This window comes from Myotis davidii, unplaced genomic scaffold, assembly GCF_000327345.1.
Source record: "Myotis davidii unplaced genomic scaffold, ASM32734v1 scaffold1997, whole genome shotgun sequence".
In the NCBI taxonomy this organism is placed as follows: Eukaryota; Metazoa; Chordata; class Mammalia; order Chiroptera; family Vespertilionidae; genus Myotis; species Myotis davidii.
The window spans coordinates 218540-239323 of NW_006288266.1; the positions used below are offsets into that span (position 1 = coordinate 218540).

At 49.4% G+C, this 20784-nt stretch overlaps 2 protein-coding genes across 2 annotated transcripts in view; both read left to right on the plus strand.

Annotated features, from left to right (window-relative positions):
- Positions 1 to 4044: 4044 nt before the first annotated feature.
- LOC102762442 (T-cell-interacting, activating receptor on myeloid cells protein 1) lies at positions 4045 to 16205 on the plus strand (the record flags this gene model as incomplete). The annotated part of the gene is made up of 9 exons (XM_015561659.1): positions 4045 to 4333; positions 4651 to 4947; positions 10613 to 10720; positions 12281 to 12319; positions 12722 to 12805; positions 12910 to 12937; positions 13351 to 13388; positions 13846 to 13883; positions 15529 to 16205. Coding segments are annotated over 9 exons (1065 nt in total), but the record flags the coding sequence as incomplete, so codon positions are not given.
- Positions 16206 to 18950: 2745 nt separating this feature from the next.
- The window catches only part of LOC107182547 (T-cell-interacting, activating receptor on myeloid cells protein 1-like), a gene marked incomplete at its 3' end in the record, with an annotated part of 10037 nt that continues 8203 nt past the window's right edge, over positions 18951 to 20784 (plus strand). The window contains exon 1 of the mRNA XM_015561660.1: positions 18951 to 19070. Within this exon, the coding sequence (XP_015417146.1) occupies positions 19037 to 19070 (34 nt within the window). The remainder of the gene's footprint in view (positions 19071 to 20784) is intronic.

Below are 20784 nucleotides of genomic sequence, written 5' to 3' on the forward strand. Positions count from 1 at the left end.
TTGCTGTTTCTCTCTCTCTCTCAAATCAATAAATACAAATTAAATAAAAAGGAAATGGGTTGGAACCTAGTATCCAGCTGTGGTATTCTTCTGTGATCAAGACAGAGACAGGCCCTGGCTGGGTGGCTCAGTTGGTTGGAGCGTTGACCCACACACCAAGAAAGTTTCTGGTTTGATTCCCGGTCAGGGCACATACCCAGGTTGTGGGTTCAATCCCTGGTCAGGGTGTGCATGGGAGGCAACCAAGCACTATTTTTTTTCTCTCTCTCTCCCTTCCTCTTTCTAAAAATCAATAAAGACATATCCTCAGGTGAAGATTAAAGGAAAAAAAGACAGAGATAGAATGAGAACAACTTTCTCACAGAGTCAATGTTAATCTTGTGTCTTTGTATGACTTCATGTTACATGTCTTAGAAAAATTCTGCAGAACAGTCACATCCCCATATTGCCTGTGAGGAATCTGAGACTGACAACAGATGTGACACAGAAATGGAGAAGTTCAGTTCAAATCCGGGTCTGCACGGTTCCAAAGACAGCAAGTTCCCACTGAGCCAGGCTGGGAACTCTAAAAGGTCAGGATTTGCACTGGACAGTGCGGCTCAGTTGGTTGGAGCACTGTCCAACGCACAAAAGGGTCTCCAGTTCAATTTCTGGTCGGGACACATACCCAGGTTCTGGGTTTGATCCGCGGTCGGGAGGCAACCAGCTGATGTTTCTCTCTCTCAAATCAATAAACATATAAAAATGCCAAAAGAGTAAAAATAAAAGGTGATAACTTGGGGTGGAAATATTTGGAGGGTGAGTGAAGGAAACCCTAGGGCAGGGAAGTGACAGTGGAACCGATGAGATCAGTAGCTGTTGGAAACCTTTTAATGTAGAGGTCCGAGTGGCAGAGAGGCTCTGGACCAGGAGGGCTCTGTCACAACTGCTCACCACCTGCTAAAATGGCCATCGTCGAGATGAGATCAGTGTTGGGAAGAGATGTGAAGAAAAGGGAACTGTTGGTGGAAATGTAAACTAGTGTGACCACTGTGGAAGTTCCTCCAAAAATTAAAAATAGGATTACCACATGACCCAGCAATTTTGCTTCTGGATATATATATATACTGAAGGACATGAAAACACGACCTCACAGAGATATCTGCACCCCTATGTTCATTGCAGCATTATTTACAATAGTGAAAACACACAAAAAACTTAAGTGTCCATCAATAGATGAGTGGCTAAAAAAGGACATCTGTCGTCTGTCTTTCTGTCTATCCATCTATCTGCCATGTAGCTAGATAATGTAATACTGTTCAGCCATGAGAAAGAAGGAAATTCTGCCATTTGCAACAATGTGGATGGACCTGGTGGTATTACGCTAAGTGAGACAAGTCAGGCTGAGAGAACAAATACTGCATGTTCTCATTCATATGTGGAATCTAAAAATGCCGAACTCATAGAATCAAAGAGAGGAATGGTGGTTACTAGGGGGTGGGTGTGTGTGTGGGAGAAATGGAAGATGTTGGTCAAAGGGTACAAACCTCCAGCTGTAAGATGAGTAAGTTCTGGGGGCCTGTTATACCAGCATGGTGACTAGAGTGAACGACACTGTATTGTGTATTTGCAAGTTGCCAGGATGTGGCCCAGTGTCCCCTGCAGAGAATCACTGTCCTAAGCTAATCAAACGAGACCACCTACCTTGGTGTCTAAAGGCACACTTCCTGGGGCCACCAGATGGGAAAGGTGGGGGACACAAGCTTCACTCCTCCAAGTCATGTGGGTTTTGGATTGCTGAGATTTGCTCTGGGGCACCAAGGAGGTTACCTATGGCCGATGGTAGAGCCAGAGACGCATGTGGCCATTCTGAGAGCGGGAAGAAATACACGAGGGCAAAGGACGAGGTCTTCAGCAGCCGATGCCCCTTGCCATGGGCTTGGGGTCTCCCCACCTCTTCCTTCCATCTCAGTTGCTGTGGGTGGGTATGGTGTTGTGCTGCGAGGGGGTTTGGGGAGATCGCTGCTATTTCTGCTCATCAAAAATCTTTGCAAATGACCCTCCCTCCCTGCTCATAAGGCTTCAACTCAGTCAGTCAACACAAAATTGTCGAACCTTTGCAGAAACCTAGGCACTGTCCCAGGCACCGAGGATATATTCTCTGCCCTCGAGGGGCGCAGGTTCTAGTGACTCCAGATATGAACTTTCCCCAGGGCATGAGGAATAACCAACTGGAGGGTGAACGAGGGTGAGCACGCAGGAGGCAACCAATTGCTGTGTTTCTCATTAAAACCGAGCTGTCTTTTCCAAATGGCTTTTGTCACCAGTGAGGTCTCTCACGGTCTAGAATAGACAGCACCAGGGGAGGGGAGGGGGGCTTTGCCCTCTACAATGTGACACATCAGAGGTCACCTCAGCGACCACTTGGGGTGATAGAGACAGTCAGAGGTGGTCGTGTCCTTTGTCTTCCCCTCCACCATGAAATCTAGAGACAACATGGCAGGATATGGAAGAAGAATAAGGTGGGTAAAGGATGATGATGGACCAGAGGGAAGTGGGGGTGAGGGGAGGTAGGAGAGGGTAAAGGATAAATGGTGGTGGAAGTTGGCTTAACTTGGGGTGGTGAACACACAATATAACATACAGATGACGTATGATAGAATTGTACCCCTGAAACCTATAATTTTATTAACCAACTAGAGGCCCGATGCACAAAATTTGTGCAAGGGCTTGGCCCTTGCAGCCTGGCCGCCTCAGCCCTCGGCCCTCCAGTCGTTCAGGAAGGTTGTTCCAGAAGGTCGTTCCGCTGTCCAGTCTAATTAGCATATTAGCTCTTTATTATATAGGATGTGACCCCAATAAATTCAATAAAAAAGGACGAATGATGGGGAGAAGTGGGTCAGTTCTGGAGGAAAATAGAAAGGCCATCCACATCATGGGGGCATTGTGAGAGGAGAGGAACCTGGGATGGAGAAGTGGGGCAGGTGAGAAAGGTAGAGACACTGTGCAGCAGGCTCCCTGAAGATGTCCATGTCCTGATTCCCGGAACCTGTGACTGTGTCTCCTTCGGTGGCAAAGGAGAATTGAGGTGGCAGATGGACCCGAAGTTGCTAAGCAGCTGACCTGAGAGAGAGGATCCTGAATTACCTGGTTGGCCCAATGCAATCACAATGGTCCTTAAAGTAGCAAAGGGGGCTGAAGAGGAAGTCGGACTTGAGCAACCACTGCTGGGTGCAAGGATGGGGGAAGAGACGCCCTAGCCAGTTTGGTTCAGTGGATAGAGTGTTGGCCTGTGGACCGAAGGGTCGTGGGTTTGATTTTGGTCAAGGGCACGTACCTCGGTTGCAGGATCCTCCCCGGCCTGGGGCCTGGTCAGGGTACATGCAGGAGGCAACTAATTGAAGTGTTTCTCTCACATCGGTATTTCCCTCTCTCTTCCCCTCTCTCTAAAATCAATGGAAAAATATCCTCAGTGAGGATTAAAATAAAAATAAAGATGGGGGAAGAGGCCACAAGCCAATGCAAGCACTTCTAGAAACTAAGAAAGGCAGGGGATGGGTTCTCCCCTCGAGCCTCCAGAGGAATGCAATCCTGCCAGCATCTTGATTTTGGCCAGTGAGACCCCGATGCTGGATTTCTCACACTGACCGAATGGCAGGAGACATATTGTGTTGTGATAAGCCAGGAACTGCGGTAATTTGTTAGAACAGCCCTAGGCCACTAACAGAAGCCGCGAATAGACTGATGCCAGTTGGGTTGTCGGGGAGGGAGTTGGGCCTAATGGGGAAAAGGATGATGAGGGGTCCATTCGCAGCAAAAGCCCTGGGTGGTCCCTCAGGGACCAGGTCAGGGTGATGATGTGGGCTCCTGGCAGGAGCTTCTGTCTCATGGACGATTCCTTTGCAGGGCTGTGTGCTGGCCAAGACCTAAGAAGAGACGGTGAGTGTTTCTAAAGGAAAGCCTTCCTTCTCCTTCACTCCAATCCCCCCACCCCTTCTCTTTCTTCAGAACAGCAGGTGAGTAAATCTAATCCAGACCTGGACTCTGCTTCCTCCAGTGTCACTTCCAAGGCCCTCCCTCCGTGCCTGGCCCAGCTCCATGCCTCCTGCCAACAGTGATGTGACACTGCGATGCTCCATGCCTGTTGAGGAGGTCGACTTCAGGGACATCAAGTTTGCTCTCAGAAAGAACAACGCTTCTTTCAAGTTCTCTCCTGATTCCCCAAGTGGCCTGGCAAAGTTTCATCTCAGTGACATAAAAACTAGTGACGCTGGAGAGTACACCTGTGAGTACAGGACAGAGAGCCCCACCAGAAGGTCACCGCCCAGTGACGTCCTTCTACTACTGGTGACAGGTGAGGACGGGTGCTCAGAATGACACACCATCTCCCTAGGACAGGGATGGGAGAGGATCCAGAGAATGAGAGTGGAGCAGGGTCCCACCTCCAGAGTAGATGGGGAGGTGGATGGAGAAGGACAGGAACAGAGCTGGGGACCCTGCCCCCATCCAGGGCTTGTAGGAGGGACATCTCCTTCCTGGAGTCAGAGCAGAAAGAGGGTGAGGCCAGGTGTCTGTCACTTCCCACGTTCCCTGGGAACCTGCCAGGACAACAAGCCTGAGCAGGGACCCAAGGCTTCTTGCCCATGAATTCTGAGCTTCCTTCTCTTACAGGAAATTTCCCTAAACCTTCCCTTAAAGCCCACCAAAGGGGTGAGGTGACTGCAGGAGAAAATGTGACTCTGCAGTGCCAGAAGCCCAGGCATGTGATAGAACCTCACATGTTTGCTCTACTGAAGAAAGGAACCTCAACACCCATACAGCTCCAGGGTCCAGTAAAAACAGAGACAAACTTCTCCCTTCCAAGTGTGACTGTCAATGACACTGGGGCCTACAGCTGTGTGTACTACCAAAGAAAGGCTCCTTTCCATGCATCAGAGCCCAGTGATGAGCTCACGATCTCGGTGACAGGTAAGGTTTTTACCATTAGGAGGAGGATGGCTGGGTTATCTACCAGCTGACGTTCTGCCACCTGGAGTACATCAGAGGGAGGTTCTGTCCCTACAAGACTCTGGAGCTTGGAAAAAGTCACGTGGGGGAAAGGAAGTTAGAAGCCAGGATGCCCTGGAGGAATGGACAGGATCTTCTGCTAACAGAGGGAGTGTGAGTGGTGGAGAATCACAAGGCAGGAGGCTGGGGGGATTTGTGATACCTGGCCCCACTAGGAAAATAAGATCTAACCTCAAAATCCCTGCCTGGCAGGCCACCACTCATTTAGACTAAAGTGTGAATGATAACTCCTGGAGTCATACAGTAGGAGGTTCCAGAAAGAAGGTAGAGGAGGGGGGAGAATAGCAAAGGGCCTGGGAAATACCTTTCCCAGATATACTCAGAGGCCTCCAGACAGATGCGCTTCATTTTCATTCTCTACCATTCATGCCTTTTAGCTCAACTAAGTGGAGGTTTTCTTTTCCTGCCTAGACTTTTTTAAAAATAGGGATGATTTTTAAAAATTGTGGTAAAAATGCATAGTATGAAAGTTACCATTTTAAACATTTTTAATAATTCAGGAATGTAAAGCTCTTTTATTTTTATTTAAAAAAATTTTTTTTTGTTAATCCTCACCCGAGGATATTTTCCTCCATTGATTTTTAGAGTGAGTGGGAGGGGGAGACACAGAGAGAAACATCAATGTGAGAGAGACACATCGATTGGTTGCCTCCAGCACACACCCTGACCAGGGCTGGGGATTGAGCCTGCAATCGAGGGACATGCCCTAGACTGGAGTCAAACCTGGGACCTCTAGTCCTCGGGCCGATGCTCTAACCACGTGCCAACTGGCTAGTGCTGTAAAGCTCTTTTGTATTAAAGTATACTTGATATACAATATATTAGTTTCAAGTGTACAACACAGTGTGATTTCACATTTATATGCCTTACAAAGTGATCACCACAAAAAGTCCACTATTCATCTGTCACCATACAAAGTTATTATGATACTAGAGGCCTGGTGCACGAAATTCATGCATGGGTAGGGTCCGTAGGCCTGGCCGGCAATCAGGCCCAATGGGGGCCTTCCTTCCCCTGGCCGTTGGCTGCTGGCCGCTGGCCAGGGTCTTCCTTCATTTTGTGCCGCCCCCTGGTGGTCAGCACACGTCCTAGCAGGTGGTCAAACTCCCAAGGGGACAATTTGCATATTAGCCTTTTATTATTTAGGATTATTGGTTGTATTTCCTATGCTGTACTTTACATCCCCATGACTTACTTATATGGTAACTATAAGTTTGCACCTCTTAATCCTCTTCACCTCCTTGCCCATACTCCCATCACCCAACCCTCTGACAACTACCAGTTTTTCTGTATCGTATGAGTTTAGTTTGTTCATTTGTTTAGTTCTTTTAGATTCCACACCTAAGTGAAATGATATGGTGTTTGTCTTTCTCTGACTTATTTCACAGCATAATACCACCTAGGTTTAGTCATGTTACAAGTGGCAGGATTCCATTCCTTTTCATGGTTGAGTAATATTCCACTGTGCCTGTGTGTACACACACACACACACACACACACACACATATATATGCTTCTGCTTTATCCATTCATATACTAATGAACACCTAGGTTTCCCTATTTTGGCTATCCTATATAATAAAAGGCTAATATGCAAATTGTCCCCTCGATCAGGAGTTCAACTGGGAGTTTGACCAGGGGGTGGGGCCAGCCTGCCATTTGCCCACAGTCTGCCCCCAATGCCTCCCAATCAAAACTGAAACTCTGTCCCCATTAAACAACTCCTTCCCATTCCCTCCCCACCCCCCCGCCGTGTCCCAGTCCCTGGCATCCACATTTGACTTCCTGTCTCTATGAATTTGACTAGTATAGACACCTCATATAAGTGGAATCATACAGTATTTGTATTTTTGCCCTAGCCAGTTTGGCTCAGAGGATAGAGTGTGGACCAGCAGACTGAAGGATCCTGAGTTTGATTCCAGTCAAGGGCATGTACCTCGCTTGCAGGCTCAATCCCTGGCCCCGGTCAGGGTGCATGCGGGAGGCAACCAATCGATGTGTCTCTCTCACATCGATGTTTCTCTGTTTCTCTCCCTCCCTTCCACTTTCTTTAAAAATCAATGGAAAAATATCCTCAGGTGAGGATTAACAACAAGAACGAAAAAGACAATTGCAAGTGACAAAAATCTACTTGGAAGTAGCCTAGAAAAAGTGTGGTGGGGGAGGGTAATACACTGGTCCACAGAATTAATGGGATCGTTGGGCACTGCTGACATATTGATTGAGCTGGTTAATTCTTTGGGCGGGGGATGGGGGGATGCATGCTGTTTCATAGGGTGTTTAGCAGCATCCCTCACCCCTACTCACTACATGTCTCCCTTGCCACTTGTGACACCAAAATGTCTCCAGACTTTGCCAGATGTTCTCTCGGAGGCCACATCACACCATGCTGGAAACCACAGGCTAGTGAACTAGTGAATTATGGGAAATGCATGCATGCCAGTGGGCTTCGGGGACCAGAAGCACACACTGACGTTTTGCCTGATTCTTTTCCTGACACATGTGTTCCTACTGTGTCTGTCTCACCCTTTGAGTCTGGACTAGCTTCCTCTGTTGGGCAGAGAGCACGGCTTCAAGATATGAGTTCGCAAGTTCTATCCTTGGAGAGGGGATGGACCCTCTTTCCCAGGCCCCATTCAAAAAGCTGGGGAGGGACTGTGAATGGTCCTGGTCAATTTGGCCTCTGGCTCAACCGTGGGGATGCGATCACTGGAGGGTGAGGCAAGAAAACCCCCACTCCAGCCAGGGGGAATGAGCAGTTCCAAAGAGAAAGAAGGGTGCTATTCTCTGGAGCTATGATCTGAATGTCTGTGTCTCCCCACATCCATATGTTAAAATCCTGGTGCCCCAACGTGATGGTATTTGGAGGTGCGGCCTCTGGGAGGTGCTCAGGTCATGAGGGTGGAGCCCTCATGAATGGGATTAGTGCCCTTATAGAAGAGACCCCAGAGAGCTCCCTGTCCAATTGTGCCCTGTGAGGACAGACAAAGTCTGCCTCCTAGAAGAATGCCCTCACTCTACCATGCTGGCACCCTGACCTCTGACTTCCAACCTCCAGCCCTGTGACTGGAAAATGTCTGATGTTTAGAAGTTGCCCAGCTGTGGTATTTGGTTGGTAGCCTGATGGACTGGAGCATCTAACGAGGGGGACATATACTCAGCAAAGGTGTTTGCCACAGAATTAGACCCCTGGCCATAGGAGGAAACTCAGGGCACTCATGCTGGTGTGGAGATTACTGACCACAGGGAGAACTGTCCTCTACACCCCATGCTGGGGCCATGGAGCCCAAGGTGAGGCAGCAAGCCTGGTCGTTGGGACACCTTTCCTGCTCTGTGGTCCATTTACCCTGTTCTGTTCTCTAGGTCAATAGGAAAGATAGTCAGTGTTCCTTCCAGGCACTGATATTTGGGGGAAAAACATTCAAACCACCTGAACCACTTGGAAAGAAACGAGCACCCATTACCTGGGTAAATGGCCCCATGGTTGGGAATAGTGTGAAGGGAGCTTTGTTTTGAAAATAATTATAATAACCGTTTGGTTTTAGTTGGGCCCATTAACGAATAACCCATTTTCCCAGATTACTTAGCCTGTCTCTCAGTTTCCTCATCTGTTAAATGGGGTTGATAGTAGCACCAACATGATGGACTCATGGCAAAATTCTGATGAGTCATTTCACCTAAATGCTTTCCATAGCAAATGTCATATGAGTATTTGCTGTTATTATCATCATGAACATCCAAAACTTCTCCCTCTGAATTCTGAAACAGTCTTATCAAGGGATACATTCCTAATGGGAGACTTTCCAGAGAATGTGTGTCCTCCTCTCATGATAATGGTAAATGTTTTCATTACTATTAATTAGGAAGATCGGTGGGAAATTATATGATGTTGAAGGTCTTCCAGGTTCTACAAAGGCCAGGGGTGTGTGTCTGTCTCTCTAACTCAGTTCAATCATATGTGACAAGCTTAAGCACAGATGTGATGGTCTTTCCCAAAAGGGGTGATAAAACAGAGAGGGAATCCCAGCCAGTGAGCATCAACTTATGAACCATGAGGTCATAGTTGGATTCCTGGTCAGCACACATGCCCGGGTTGTGGGCTCAATCCTCAATGGGATCATGCAGGAGGCAGCCTATCCATGATTTTCTCTCATCGTTGATGGTTCTCTTTCTCCCTCTCCCTTCCTCTCTGAAATTAAAGTAGCAAAATGGGAAGAAGAAAGACATAATAAGTTGGATCGCCTCTCCACAGGAGGAACTTTTAAATACTTTTGGTTATCCAACAACTGCTGAGTAATAATTTTTTCCATTCCTCTACTTTTTCTGGCATATGAGGAACCTTGTGAGGTTCTTACTCGATGCTCGTAATTACTGCTGCTTCTGACATGCAGATGCCGATATACTAGTAAAGGATGACCTGGAATGGCCGAGGCAACTGTTGTCAAGTTCAACCTACACCTTCCAGCTGCTTCAAGTCCTGCAAAGTGTCAGCAGGGGCCACACTGAGGAAAAGAGGAGGATGTCGGTGGGGGTGTGCGTGGAGGGCAGATGACGGGCAGGTGCAGGGGTACATGACCGAAACAGGCCAAGGGTTCCCCTTTGGGTTTCCCCAGAGCCTTTCATAAGCCCCGAGTTTCACAGCTGTTGTGGGGCCAGAAGCCTGACCTGCTTCCGCACCAGCATGGTGAACTCATGGAGATGTGAGGGTCACCTGATCGGCCGAGGCGGGAGGCCGAGCAAGGTGGGTGGCAGTAATCCCGACAGAAGGAAAGAGGAAACTGACCTTAACCTCATGCCTCATTTTCCGTAGACCATTGGTTCTCAACCCAGTGACATATGCAATGTCTGGCGACATTTTTGGAGGTCACACTGGGCAGGGGGAGGCTCCTGGTATCTAGGAGGCAGAGACCAGAGTTGCTGTAAAATACCTTACGATGCTCAGGACCCCCTCCCCATAAAGAATTATCCAGCCCTACATGTCAACAGTGCAAAAGTTGAGAAATTCTTCTGTAAACCCATCGTCTAGTTTGCAGTGAGACACCCGTGTTGTTGGCAGGGACTTTGGGGACGGACAACATACTCTCCTCCGGTCCCTGGAGCCTCTAATTACTTAAAACGTGTGCCCCAAACCAGTGGCTGTTCAGGAAATATGTGTCACCTCGCTTGGCACCATCTGCTTCAAGGTCCCTCGTGTGTTTCTCTCCCTTCATTCCCAAGTTCGATCTGCCCTCCCAGTTGTCCATTCCTTCTGAACTGGCTCAAGTTCAATGCTGCCTCTGGCTCTGCAGAGAGCGGAGCGCAGCAGGCGGGGAGGGCTGAGTGCACAGGAGGAGCTGTGATGACTAGCATCCCGCTTCCTGGCGGTGGCTCTGAGAAGGAAGCTACGCCTGGTGAGATAGAGAAGTGAAGGCCCTGAGGCGGGAGCGTGGGGAACAGAGGAAATGTGTGGTGGGATGGTTGCGAGGAAACTGAGAGCTCCCTGTGGCCACTCGTTTGGAAGCACGAACTGAAGGAGGGGTGCTCCCGGGGTCTCAGGCCCATTTTCTTCTATTTTGTCAACCCCAAGGCACCCAAGGCATGGACACAGCTGCGGATGATGAAGCAACGAAGAGTGCCACAAGCACAGAGCTAGCGACGCTGGAATGTGGCTCCAGCCACACTCCGCTACTCACAGGTGTGACCTGGGTTAGCTCAAGTAACCTCTTTGAGCTTCAGCTTGCTTATCTCTCACAAACAAAACCCACTCTTCCTCTATTCTAACCGCTCCCTGCAGCCGGATTACAAAACAGCGAGGTGGCTGTGGGGAAGATGAAATGTTGGGTATGTGAGTAGGCACTCAAAACACGCTCGGTTGGGTTCTTACTATTTTGTTTTGTTTTTGTTTTTTTTTAAAATATATTTTTATTGATTCAGAGAGGAAGGGAGAGGGAGAGATAGAAACATCAATGATGAGAGAGAATCACTGATCGGCTACCTCCTACTGGGGATCGAGCCCGAAACCCGGGCATGTGCCCTTGGCCGGAATCGAACCCGGGACCCTTCGGTCCCCAGGCCAGTGCTCTATCCATTGAGCCACACCAGCTAGGGTGGGTTCTTACTATTTTGTCCTCAGAAGCAGTATAGAAAATGGGCGAGATACTCCATTTATCCTGGAACCACAGCTGTATCTGATGTACGAGAATTCTGTCCAGCTGTGCTATCCTGGGTTCTCCAGAGAAATATTACTGATCAGCATGTGTCATAGATATATATATATATAAAATATATATTAGAGCCCCGGTGCATGGATTCATGCCCCAGTGGGGTCCCTCAGCCTGGCCTGCGCCCTCTCACAATCTGGGACCCCTTGGGGGATTTCGGACTGCTAATCCCTCCTCTTGATGACTCCTCATCCTGGTCCCGCTGTGCCTGCTGCTGGAGAGGCTCGCAATGCCGCAGCTGCGCTTGCCAGCCACGAGCCTGGCTTCTGGCTGTGTGGAGCTCCCCCTGTGAGCATCTGCCCCCTGGTGGTCAGTGTGCATCATAGCAATCGGTCAAACAGTCAAACGGTCGCTTAGGGATATATATATATGGTTAAAATTTTTATATTTTTACTTATTGATTTGAGAGAGAGAGAGGAAAAGGAGAGAGTGAAACACTGATTTGTTGTTCCACTCACTCATGCACTCACTGGTTGATTCTTGTACGTGACCTGACTGGGGATTAAACCCACAACCATGGTATATTGGGATGTGCTTTAACCAACTGAGCTAACTGGCCAGGGCTATGACATACATTATATATACATATATACACACAGAGAGATTATCTCAATTATAATTATTGCAATATATAAATATATCCTATATACAATATAATATACTATATATCCTATATTTGTTTCCTTTTGGAAATTTGAAAAATACTACCTAATAGAACAGAAATAATAAGATAACAGATAGTAAAAAAAAAGATAAGTCATGCATCACCACGCAGAATGACACTCGTCTCCATTTAGTCATATTTGCTACAAGTTGCTTTCTTCCCACAAATGAAGTCCTCTTTTCCTCCCACACCATTCCTGTGATCTCGCCCCCTCCGGTGGAAACGTCCGCCCTGACCTTGGTGTTATCATTTGTGTGCATGTTTTTAATACACTTACAATACAGGTACACCTGTGATATAGAGTTTTAAAAATTACACACCAGTGGTATACTGTGATGGTTGTTCTGCGACTTGCAATTCTGTCTTCTAGATGAAACGGAGTCTCCTAAGAGAGCGGGAGCAGCACTAGGTAAGAGAAGAGACCCTCCTGGGATAGAGTCCTTCAAACATGGGATGAGGCTCCCCGAGAGCGCTCTACTGCTGGGAACGTCCTTGTGGATGTTTCTCTATATTCTGGTGATGCCAGAAGATGGTGGTTCAATGCAATGTCTTTCGAGGTGGGTGGGGTTGGAGTCCCAGCTGTGGGTACTCAGTAGTTGAGTGCCTTTGGAAACCTTTCAACTCTCTGACCCTCAGCTTGTGCGTCTGTAAAATGGGCATCATTCTTTCTCTCTCCTGGGATACTTATGAGTAGCAGAGAAGGGTAGTGAGTTTCCAGCATGTCCCAGGAACACCATCAATGGGAGACACAGTCAGGCATCAGAACAGGTCTCAGGAAACCAACGGGGCCTCTCCCCTGCTCTCCTTACAGGAACCACGGAAATCATCCTCATTGTCATCGTCCCCCTACTCTTCCTCCTCACAGCCTTCCTCATCTGCAAATACACCTGCTGTGGTGAGTCAGAACAGTGGCTGAGTCTTCTGGGGGCAGTGGGGGAAACAGAACGACAAAGCTAACACCACAGCGTTCATTCCTCCCCTTCTCTTTTTCATCCCCAGGGGCAGCTCTTAAAAAGATGACCAAAAGGTAGGCCACTCAGAGAACCCCCCAGCCAACACTTCATTGTTCCTCATTCCCTGGGCTACTTACTCTTTTACCCTTTGTTACATCACCCTTTTATGTGCCCCAGACCAGCTCCCACGACCACCCCGAATCTCTACGTTCTCTCTTCTTAACACCCTCCTCCACTTCCCACACCATGTCCTTTCCTTGGAGTCTTTCCTCACGGCCGTGCTGTCCCCAACCACTTCCTTCTCCTTGGCCCTCGAGACCTTCCTGAGCATATGAGGACTCGGGGAACCGCGGGTGGGGCATCTGAGCTGGGAGGAGGTGGGGAGACTTGGGTGACTTTCTTTGTGTCTCACCTCCTCCCACTCAGGATCTTGATTTCTCCCCCCAACTTCCTTGATCTCCAATACTTCACTGTTTCTCTCTCTCAGCTCCCCTCCTTCTAAGAAAGCTGAAGAAGTGGCGACAGGTAATCAACCCGGGAAAGAAAATGGTGGTGGTGGTGGTGGTCCGTGTGTTCTGTTTGTAAATGTTTATAGGAGTATGGGATGCAGGCATGTGGTGTGTGCACACATAGGTACTGTGTGCATGTGTCTGCACGTGTAACTGGGTACATATTCATGTGAACACATACATGTACACATTCAGAACGAGTACAATGTGTGCACTGTTTGAGTATGCATGTGTATTATCTGTGTGGTTCGTATGTTGTTTGTGCACATGTGCACACGAGTAGGTTGGATGTTTATGTGCATATACATGCGAGTGTGTATATGTGAGTATTGCATATGTTAGTGTGTGCACACACGTGCATTATGTGAGCATACTTGTGTAGCTGTGTGCATGTGTGTGTGTGTGTGTGTGTGTGTGTAGACATGACCCCTGGATCTGGGAGTGAACAAATGGTAGAATCTTCTCCCTTCCAGATGCATCTCCAGCTATGCAGAGCTGGTCTCCTGCTCTGGTGAGTTTCCCGTCAGCCCCTCGCTCAGCCCAGGCTCTCCATAGCCCCCCGTTAGTTTTGTCAATGGCCTGGGCCTTTGCTTTCATCTGCCCCAGCCCTTCCTCTCCATTTCAGGAGAACCATCTATGTGACTCTGGCCATGGGACCCTCATCCCATGATGCCTTTGTGAGGACACTTCCCACTCCCTCAGTGGGGTGCACTTCCTCAGAGGATTAACGGAGTGGTATAATGAGCTCACAGTGTGGGGGTGAACCTGAAACCCGGGTTCATGCCCTTGGCTGCAATTGAACTCAGGACCCTTCAGTCTGCGGGCTGATGCTCTACTCACTGAGCCAAACCAGCCAGGGCTAATCCCACCTCTTGATGAAAATATCGTAAGATCCCTCTGTAAAGCACGTGCCACACTGTGCCCCACGGAGCAGACCCTGCATCGGTTATCAGTAGCAATATTAAAAGTAAACCTTACCTTTTTTCCTTCATAATTCAATTTTTAAAAAACTGTCAAAGTGCACATAACAGAAAACTCACTCTTGTAACGTGTATGATTCAGCGACATTTGCTAAGTTCACAATGTTGCGCCACATCACCATCATCTAGTTCCAGACATTTCCCCCACAGGAACCCCCACGCCCTCGGAGCAGTCCCGCCCCATCCCCTCCCCGCCTCCTCCAGGCCCTGGCAGTAACTAACCTGATCTGTCCCTATGGATTTACCGATCCTGAGGGTTTCCTACTAGCACCCATTTTGGTAATGGTTAGTATAAGTTATCTATTGCTGCGTAACAAGTCATCCCGAAACATACCGGCTTAAAGCAGCATCGATCCACCTACCTGTGTGAGGACCTGGCGCGGCTGCGCTGGGGCTCCCTCTGGGTCGCAGAGCTGTGCGGAGCGTGCGGCCAGGGCTGAATGGGGGCTTCGCTAGGAGAGGCTGTGCTTCCACACTCACCCAGGTGGTTGTGGCCAGGATTCACTTCCTTGCTGGCTGTTGGCCGGAGACCACGCTGGCCGTGGGGGCCTCTCCGTAGGGCAGCTCCTCACATGGCAGCTGGCTTCTTCAGCGTGAGCGAGCCTGGGACGGCTGGGACAGTAGAGAAGCCGTGGACAGTGGGCATGAGAGAAGGCACAGTCCTTCATCGGCTCATCTTTGACATAACATCCAGTCCTTTGGGTGTATTTTTGTTTTTGCTGTGTTCCTGTAATAGATGTAAGACAGTAGGTCCGGCTAACCCTCAAGAGGGGAAGGGGACCTGCCTGGGCCGGTGGCTTAGTTCGTTGGAGCATCACCTAGTACACCAAAGGGCTCAGGGTTCGATTCCTGGTCAGGGTGCATACCTAGGTTGCAGGTTTGATCCCTGGCTGGGGCGTATATGGGAGGCAACTGGATCAATGTTTCTAGCTCACATCAATATTTTCTTTCTCCTTTCCTCTCTCTCTAAAAATAAATAAAAACATCCTGGGGTGAGGATTGAAGAGAAAACAAAGAGGGGAGGGGACCTCACAAAGGCTTGAGGAGTAGGAGGCTCCTGGGAGGGGCCCTGGACAGCTGTCTACCACACTGTTACCACGACTGCCCAGTCCTCACCATGAAATGCCCCTCCCTTCTCCATGAAATACTCAATCCTCTTCTCCTCACTTCCCTCAGGATGAAGGAGCTCAGCTGTCAAGAGCTGAAGAACCTCAGGGGGTGACGTATGCTGAGCTGAACACCAGAGCCCTGAGCAAGGGCCCCTCCAGCCAGGTGCCGCAGACCCCGGAAACCTGCGTGTACTCGGCCCTCAAGATGTAGCAGGAAGAGACCTGGCACCAGGAAGAACCTCCAATAAGGGGTGCACCATGGGGCAGAGGGCCCTTGGGTGACTAGACAAATCTCCATTTGAGACTTGTTTCCTCCTCCTAAGAAAGTAACGTTTATTTTTTTTAAGTGAGAGGTATCACTGACATAGAGTGATATGCTGAAAGGGGACTCAGGACGGGGGTTCTGGTCACTGCCGGGAAGGTCAACCACGTGATGAGAAGGTTGGGGACCAGAACCAGGTGCTATCAGCCGGTCCTCTGGGGAAGAGGGAGGCTGGAGACGGACTCAGTCACGTGGGCAACAATCCAATCAACCACGCCTGTGTGATGACATCCCAGCGAAGATGCTGGACACGGAGACTGGAAAGCTTCTGGGTTGGTGACACACCGTCATGTGCTTGGGGGGTGGACACACCCTGAGGGTATAGCACGTTTCACTTCTGGCACCTTCCCAGACCTCACTCACCCTGTGTGTCTCTCTTCACTAAGCTGGTACTGATTTGTTTACTTTATGTAATAAAATTGTAACCCTAAGTATAGCACTTCCTTGAATTCCTCGAGTGGCTCCAGGAAGTTAGTGAATCTGAGCGGAGGTGGTAGTGGGAACCGCCACCACGTCTGGCTGTTGGTCAGAAGTGCAGGTGGCCGGGGAACACCTGAGCCTGCAGCTGGTGTCTGCAGTGAGGGGCAGACTTGTGGGTGCTGTGCCCCTAACCTGTGCGGGCTGTGCCAACTCCAGATGGCACGTGTTGGAACTGCACTGCGGCTCAGAAGCGGATCCTTCTCCAGTCCGGCCTTCAGATTAGACCCCAGCCCTGGATGACACGGTGATTGCAGCCCAAGGATCCTGATAGGTTGTGCCTGTTTCTCTGGCCCTCGGGCCGAGGAGAGAATATGGGTGTGTTGCTTACGCCACTATGTTTGTGGTAATATGGTAACACAGCAACAGAGAACGAATGTGCTCCCTCAGACCCTCCGTGCAGCTTCCACAGCACGGTGCCACGACAAGGAAACACTTCTCCACTGGGGGGTGAGAATCAGCTTCAGATGATTTCGTGGAACAGGAAGTGAATGGGCTTTTGAGACCGAGCTGGGTTCCACTTCTCACACCCGTCTCTCCCACTTCTGTCTTTGAGCAAGGGACCCTGTTTTGCTGGGCCTCAGTTTACCTATCTCCAGTCAATGAGGCCCAGAGGAATTCCACCAAACACAATGGGCTGGAAGCACACCAAATCGCCTGTACGGTGAAGCTGGAAATCGTTCAAAATGCAGGTAAACTGGGACTTACTCTTCTAAGTGGCGGAGGCACCAATATTTTCTGATCTAGAGACAAAAAGCAGTGAGGAGGTGTGGTAAGCTGACGGAGAGGAAAAGAAAAAATGTCACACCTTCTGGTCATTTCATTTCGGTGGGAGCCACTGTCTGAGAGCCTGTGAGTCACACACATCCATTTCCCAGGAGTCAAAGACAATTTTATCTTTTTAAAATGCTTTTTAAAAATTGATTTCAGAGAGAGGAAAGGAGAGGGATAGCAACATCAATGATGAGAATCGTTGATCAGCTGCCTCCTGCACACCCTCTACTGGGATCAAGCCTGCAATCTGGGCATGTGCCCTGACCAGGAATGGAACTGTGATCTCCTGGTTCATGGGTCGACACTCAACCATTGAGCCACACCAGCGAGGCTCAAAGATGATTTTATTTGTTATTATTTTTAAATCCTCACCCAGGGATATTTTTCCATTGATTTTCAGAGAGAATGGAAGAGAGAGGGAAAGACAGAGAAATATGGATGTGAGAGAAACACATCCAGGGCCCGGGCTGGGGAGGAGCCTGCAACCAAGGTGCATGCCCTTGACCAGAACTGAACCTGGGACCCTTCGGTCTGTAGCTGACACTCTATCCACCGAGACAAACAGGCTAGGGCTCAAAGCCGATTTTAAGTGCCAAGTGTGGTCTCACAAAATCGGTGCAAACCCCGAAGAATATGGTGCAGTCCCCACGCGCAGAGGGTCTTGGAGGACTGTGCTGTGAGGCCGGATGTGAGCAGGAACTGGCCCGAGCCATCCTGCTGGGGTAACAACGTGCCTGTGACGTGGGCGCCTGGCCATGAAGCCAAGCATGCCGGTGATCAGCACCGCTTCGTAGCCGCAGTCCCAGGAGCTCTGGGGAGGTCTGCGCCAGCTTGTCAGCATTGTTTATTGGCAATCATGAACCTGACGCTTCACACTGGGTCCTGGGGACACCCCAGAGGGCTCTGCCGGCTGGGGCTGGGCATGTAGCAAGCATATGCCAACATGCCCGTCACAGAGTGAGAAACCCAGTCTAGGATTCACTCTGGGCCTCCGGTTCTGTGGAGTTTTTGTGAACAAGGTCATGGTTTCTGCTGCAAGAGAAGGCCCTTCTGTAAAGTCCTTGGAATGGGGAGAAAATTGGGCCTCATGCCTGCTCTTTGGGGATCCTTTTGCCTGGGATGCTGATCCTCATTTTATTTTTTACTGCGTTTATTGGGGTGACATTGGTAAATAAAATTATAAAGGCTTCAGTATACAATTCTGCAACACATCGTCCGAATGTTGTATTGTGTGTTTACCACCCCAGGTCAAGTCTCCGTCCATCATCAATCAACCCCTCCCCTTTTTCACTGATTTTGAGAGAGAGAGGAAGGGAGAGGTAGAGGAAGAAACATTGATGTGAGAGTGAAACATCAATCAGCTGCTTCCTGCGCGCCCCCTGCTGGGGATCAAGCCCAGAACCCGGGCCTGTGCCCTGACCGGGAATTGAGCCAGCAACCTTTCAGTGCGCGGGATGATGCCCAACTGAGCCACACGCCGGCCAGGGCTATCCCCCGCTTATGCTGTCTATGTCGCTGTTGTGTGTACCCTTTCCTGCACTACCCGCAGACTCACTGCACTGCCAGGGGTTCTGAGAGTCTTCTGTAGCCACTGAACCTGCCTGCCAGTTGGGGCCCAAGCCCTCAGTTCTGAGCCTGTGCACAATGCCTAGCAACCTGACCATTTGCCCAGGATTCCCACTACTTTTGAGCAAAGTACCTTCATCGCCTCCCTAGAGCTCTGCAGGCTCCAGTCTTAGGCATCGGGGGGGTTGCCTGCTTGGTGCCTGAAGTCGGACGGAGACAGAGGAAGTTCTTCTTGAAGGTCGGTTGGGAGGAACATGTTGCAATCGATGGCACAACACGCTTCCAGAAACTGGCTGTGGAGGAGGGAAGTGAGAAGTCAGAGAGAAGTCATCATTGCCCACACTCCGCCGTCAGCGGGGAACTGTGACCACCCCAGCTTTTCGCGCTTCTGTGGACGGCGCTGGTGCAGGACTCCAGGACAGGCTGACGTGACACTATGATCCATACACTGCTTCCTCTCCTCTGTCTCAGTAAGTCTAGCGGGGCGGGGCGGGGAGGGGCGGGGTGGTGCAGTGCATGGGGCCATAGAGAATAATATAATTGGTGAGAGGTTTGAATCGGGGGTGGGGAGAGAAATGATAACATCAACTGTGGTTTACTGAGTGCATGTGATGTATTAAAAATCTTGCCAAGCCCTAGCCGGTTTGGCTCAATGGATAGAGTGTTGGCCTGCGGACTGAAGGGTCCCAGGGTCGATTCTGGTCAAGGGCACATGCCTGGGTTGCAGACTTGATCCCCAGTTGGGGGCGTGCAGGAGACAGCTGACCAATGATTCTCTCTCATCATTGATGTTTCTATCTCTCTCCCTCTCTGAAATCAATAAACATATATTTTAAAAAAATCTTGCCAAGACACACACTACCTCTAAACCTGTGTTTTCCAAATCGCAATGAGTCTTGCTCCAACTTTATGATTTTTGCTGAATGTCTCATGGTGTTCTTATCGACTCAGATATTTTGCTTAAATAAAAGTGTTTAAGATAGAAACTTGATATTCAATAGCACGAATAAAAACTTGATGCCAAAAAGAAGGTAACTATGAAGTCAACACAATGAGAAGGAAACAATGTTACAATACATATTTTTTGTTAATCTCATCCAAGGATACTGTTCCCATTGATTTCTAGAATGGAAAGGAGGGAGGGAGAGAAAGAGGCTGAGAGGAACACTGATGTGAGAGAAACACACAGACGGCTGCCTCCTTCATGTGCCCCACGGCAGGGGCTGGGGAATCAAACCTGCATCCCAGGTACGTGCCCTTGACTGGGAACTGAACCCTCGGTCCTTCGGTGTGTAGGCGGAGGTTCCAACCATTGAGAAATACTGTCCAAGGCAACAATATTTCAACTGTACACTGTTGCTTGTCAAGCCTCTGAGCCTGAAACCTGCTATTTCTCTGGTATAAAGGCAGTTAGCCACGGCGGAGAGGCATCGGAGGCTAGTTCTGCATAGACTTTCCTGTTGATAAAATCAAAGGCACTGGTCAGTGGTCAGTCATGTGACATCGGATCAAATCAAGCGTGCTCTGAGCCTCCTCCCCTTCCCCTGGAACCAGCACACGGCAGCGATGGCTGCGCTCCACACTTGGGAAACACCACTGTGACCCGACAACAACACAAAAACCCCGTGAGAGAGAGCTAGGTCCACTCCCACAGGTGGAGAATCCAGGGGGAGTTTGCACACTGAATCGGCACACACACACGGGATGCAGGGAAGCGGAATTTCCACCCAGAACTGCCTAGTGCCCCAAACCTTTCCTCCCGGTCACAGTGTTACCTTAAAAGAAACACATACACAAGGGTCCTTGGTATAGACGCATCCTGGGGGTGTTTGCAAGGACTGGGGGTTGGAAAAAGCCTGAGGAGGGAGAGATGAGAAAGGCCACAATGCCCCCAGCTATGGAGCTAGGATGCAACTCAAATGAGTATTTCCAGAAACCAACAGAGCTTGGTAGCCACAAAAGTCAGGAGAGGCCCTAGCTTGTTTGGCTCAGGGATAGGGCATTGGCCTGAGGACTGAAGGGTCCTGGGTTCGATTCCAGTCAAGGGCACATGCCTGGGTTGTGGGCTTGATCCCCAGTAGGGGGCGTGCAGGAGGCAGCCGATCAATAATTCTCTCATCATTGATGTTTTATCTCTCCCTCTCCCTTCCTCTCTGATTAAAAAAATAATAAAAATTAAAACAT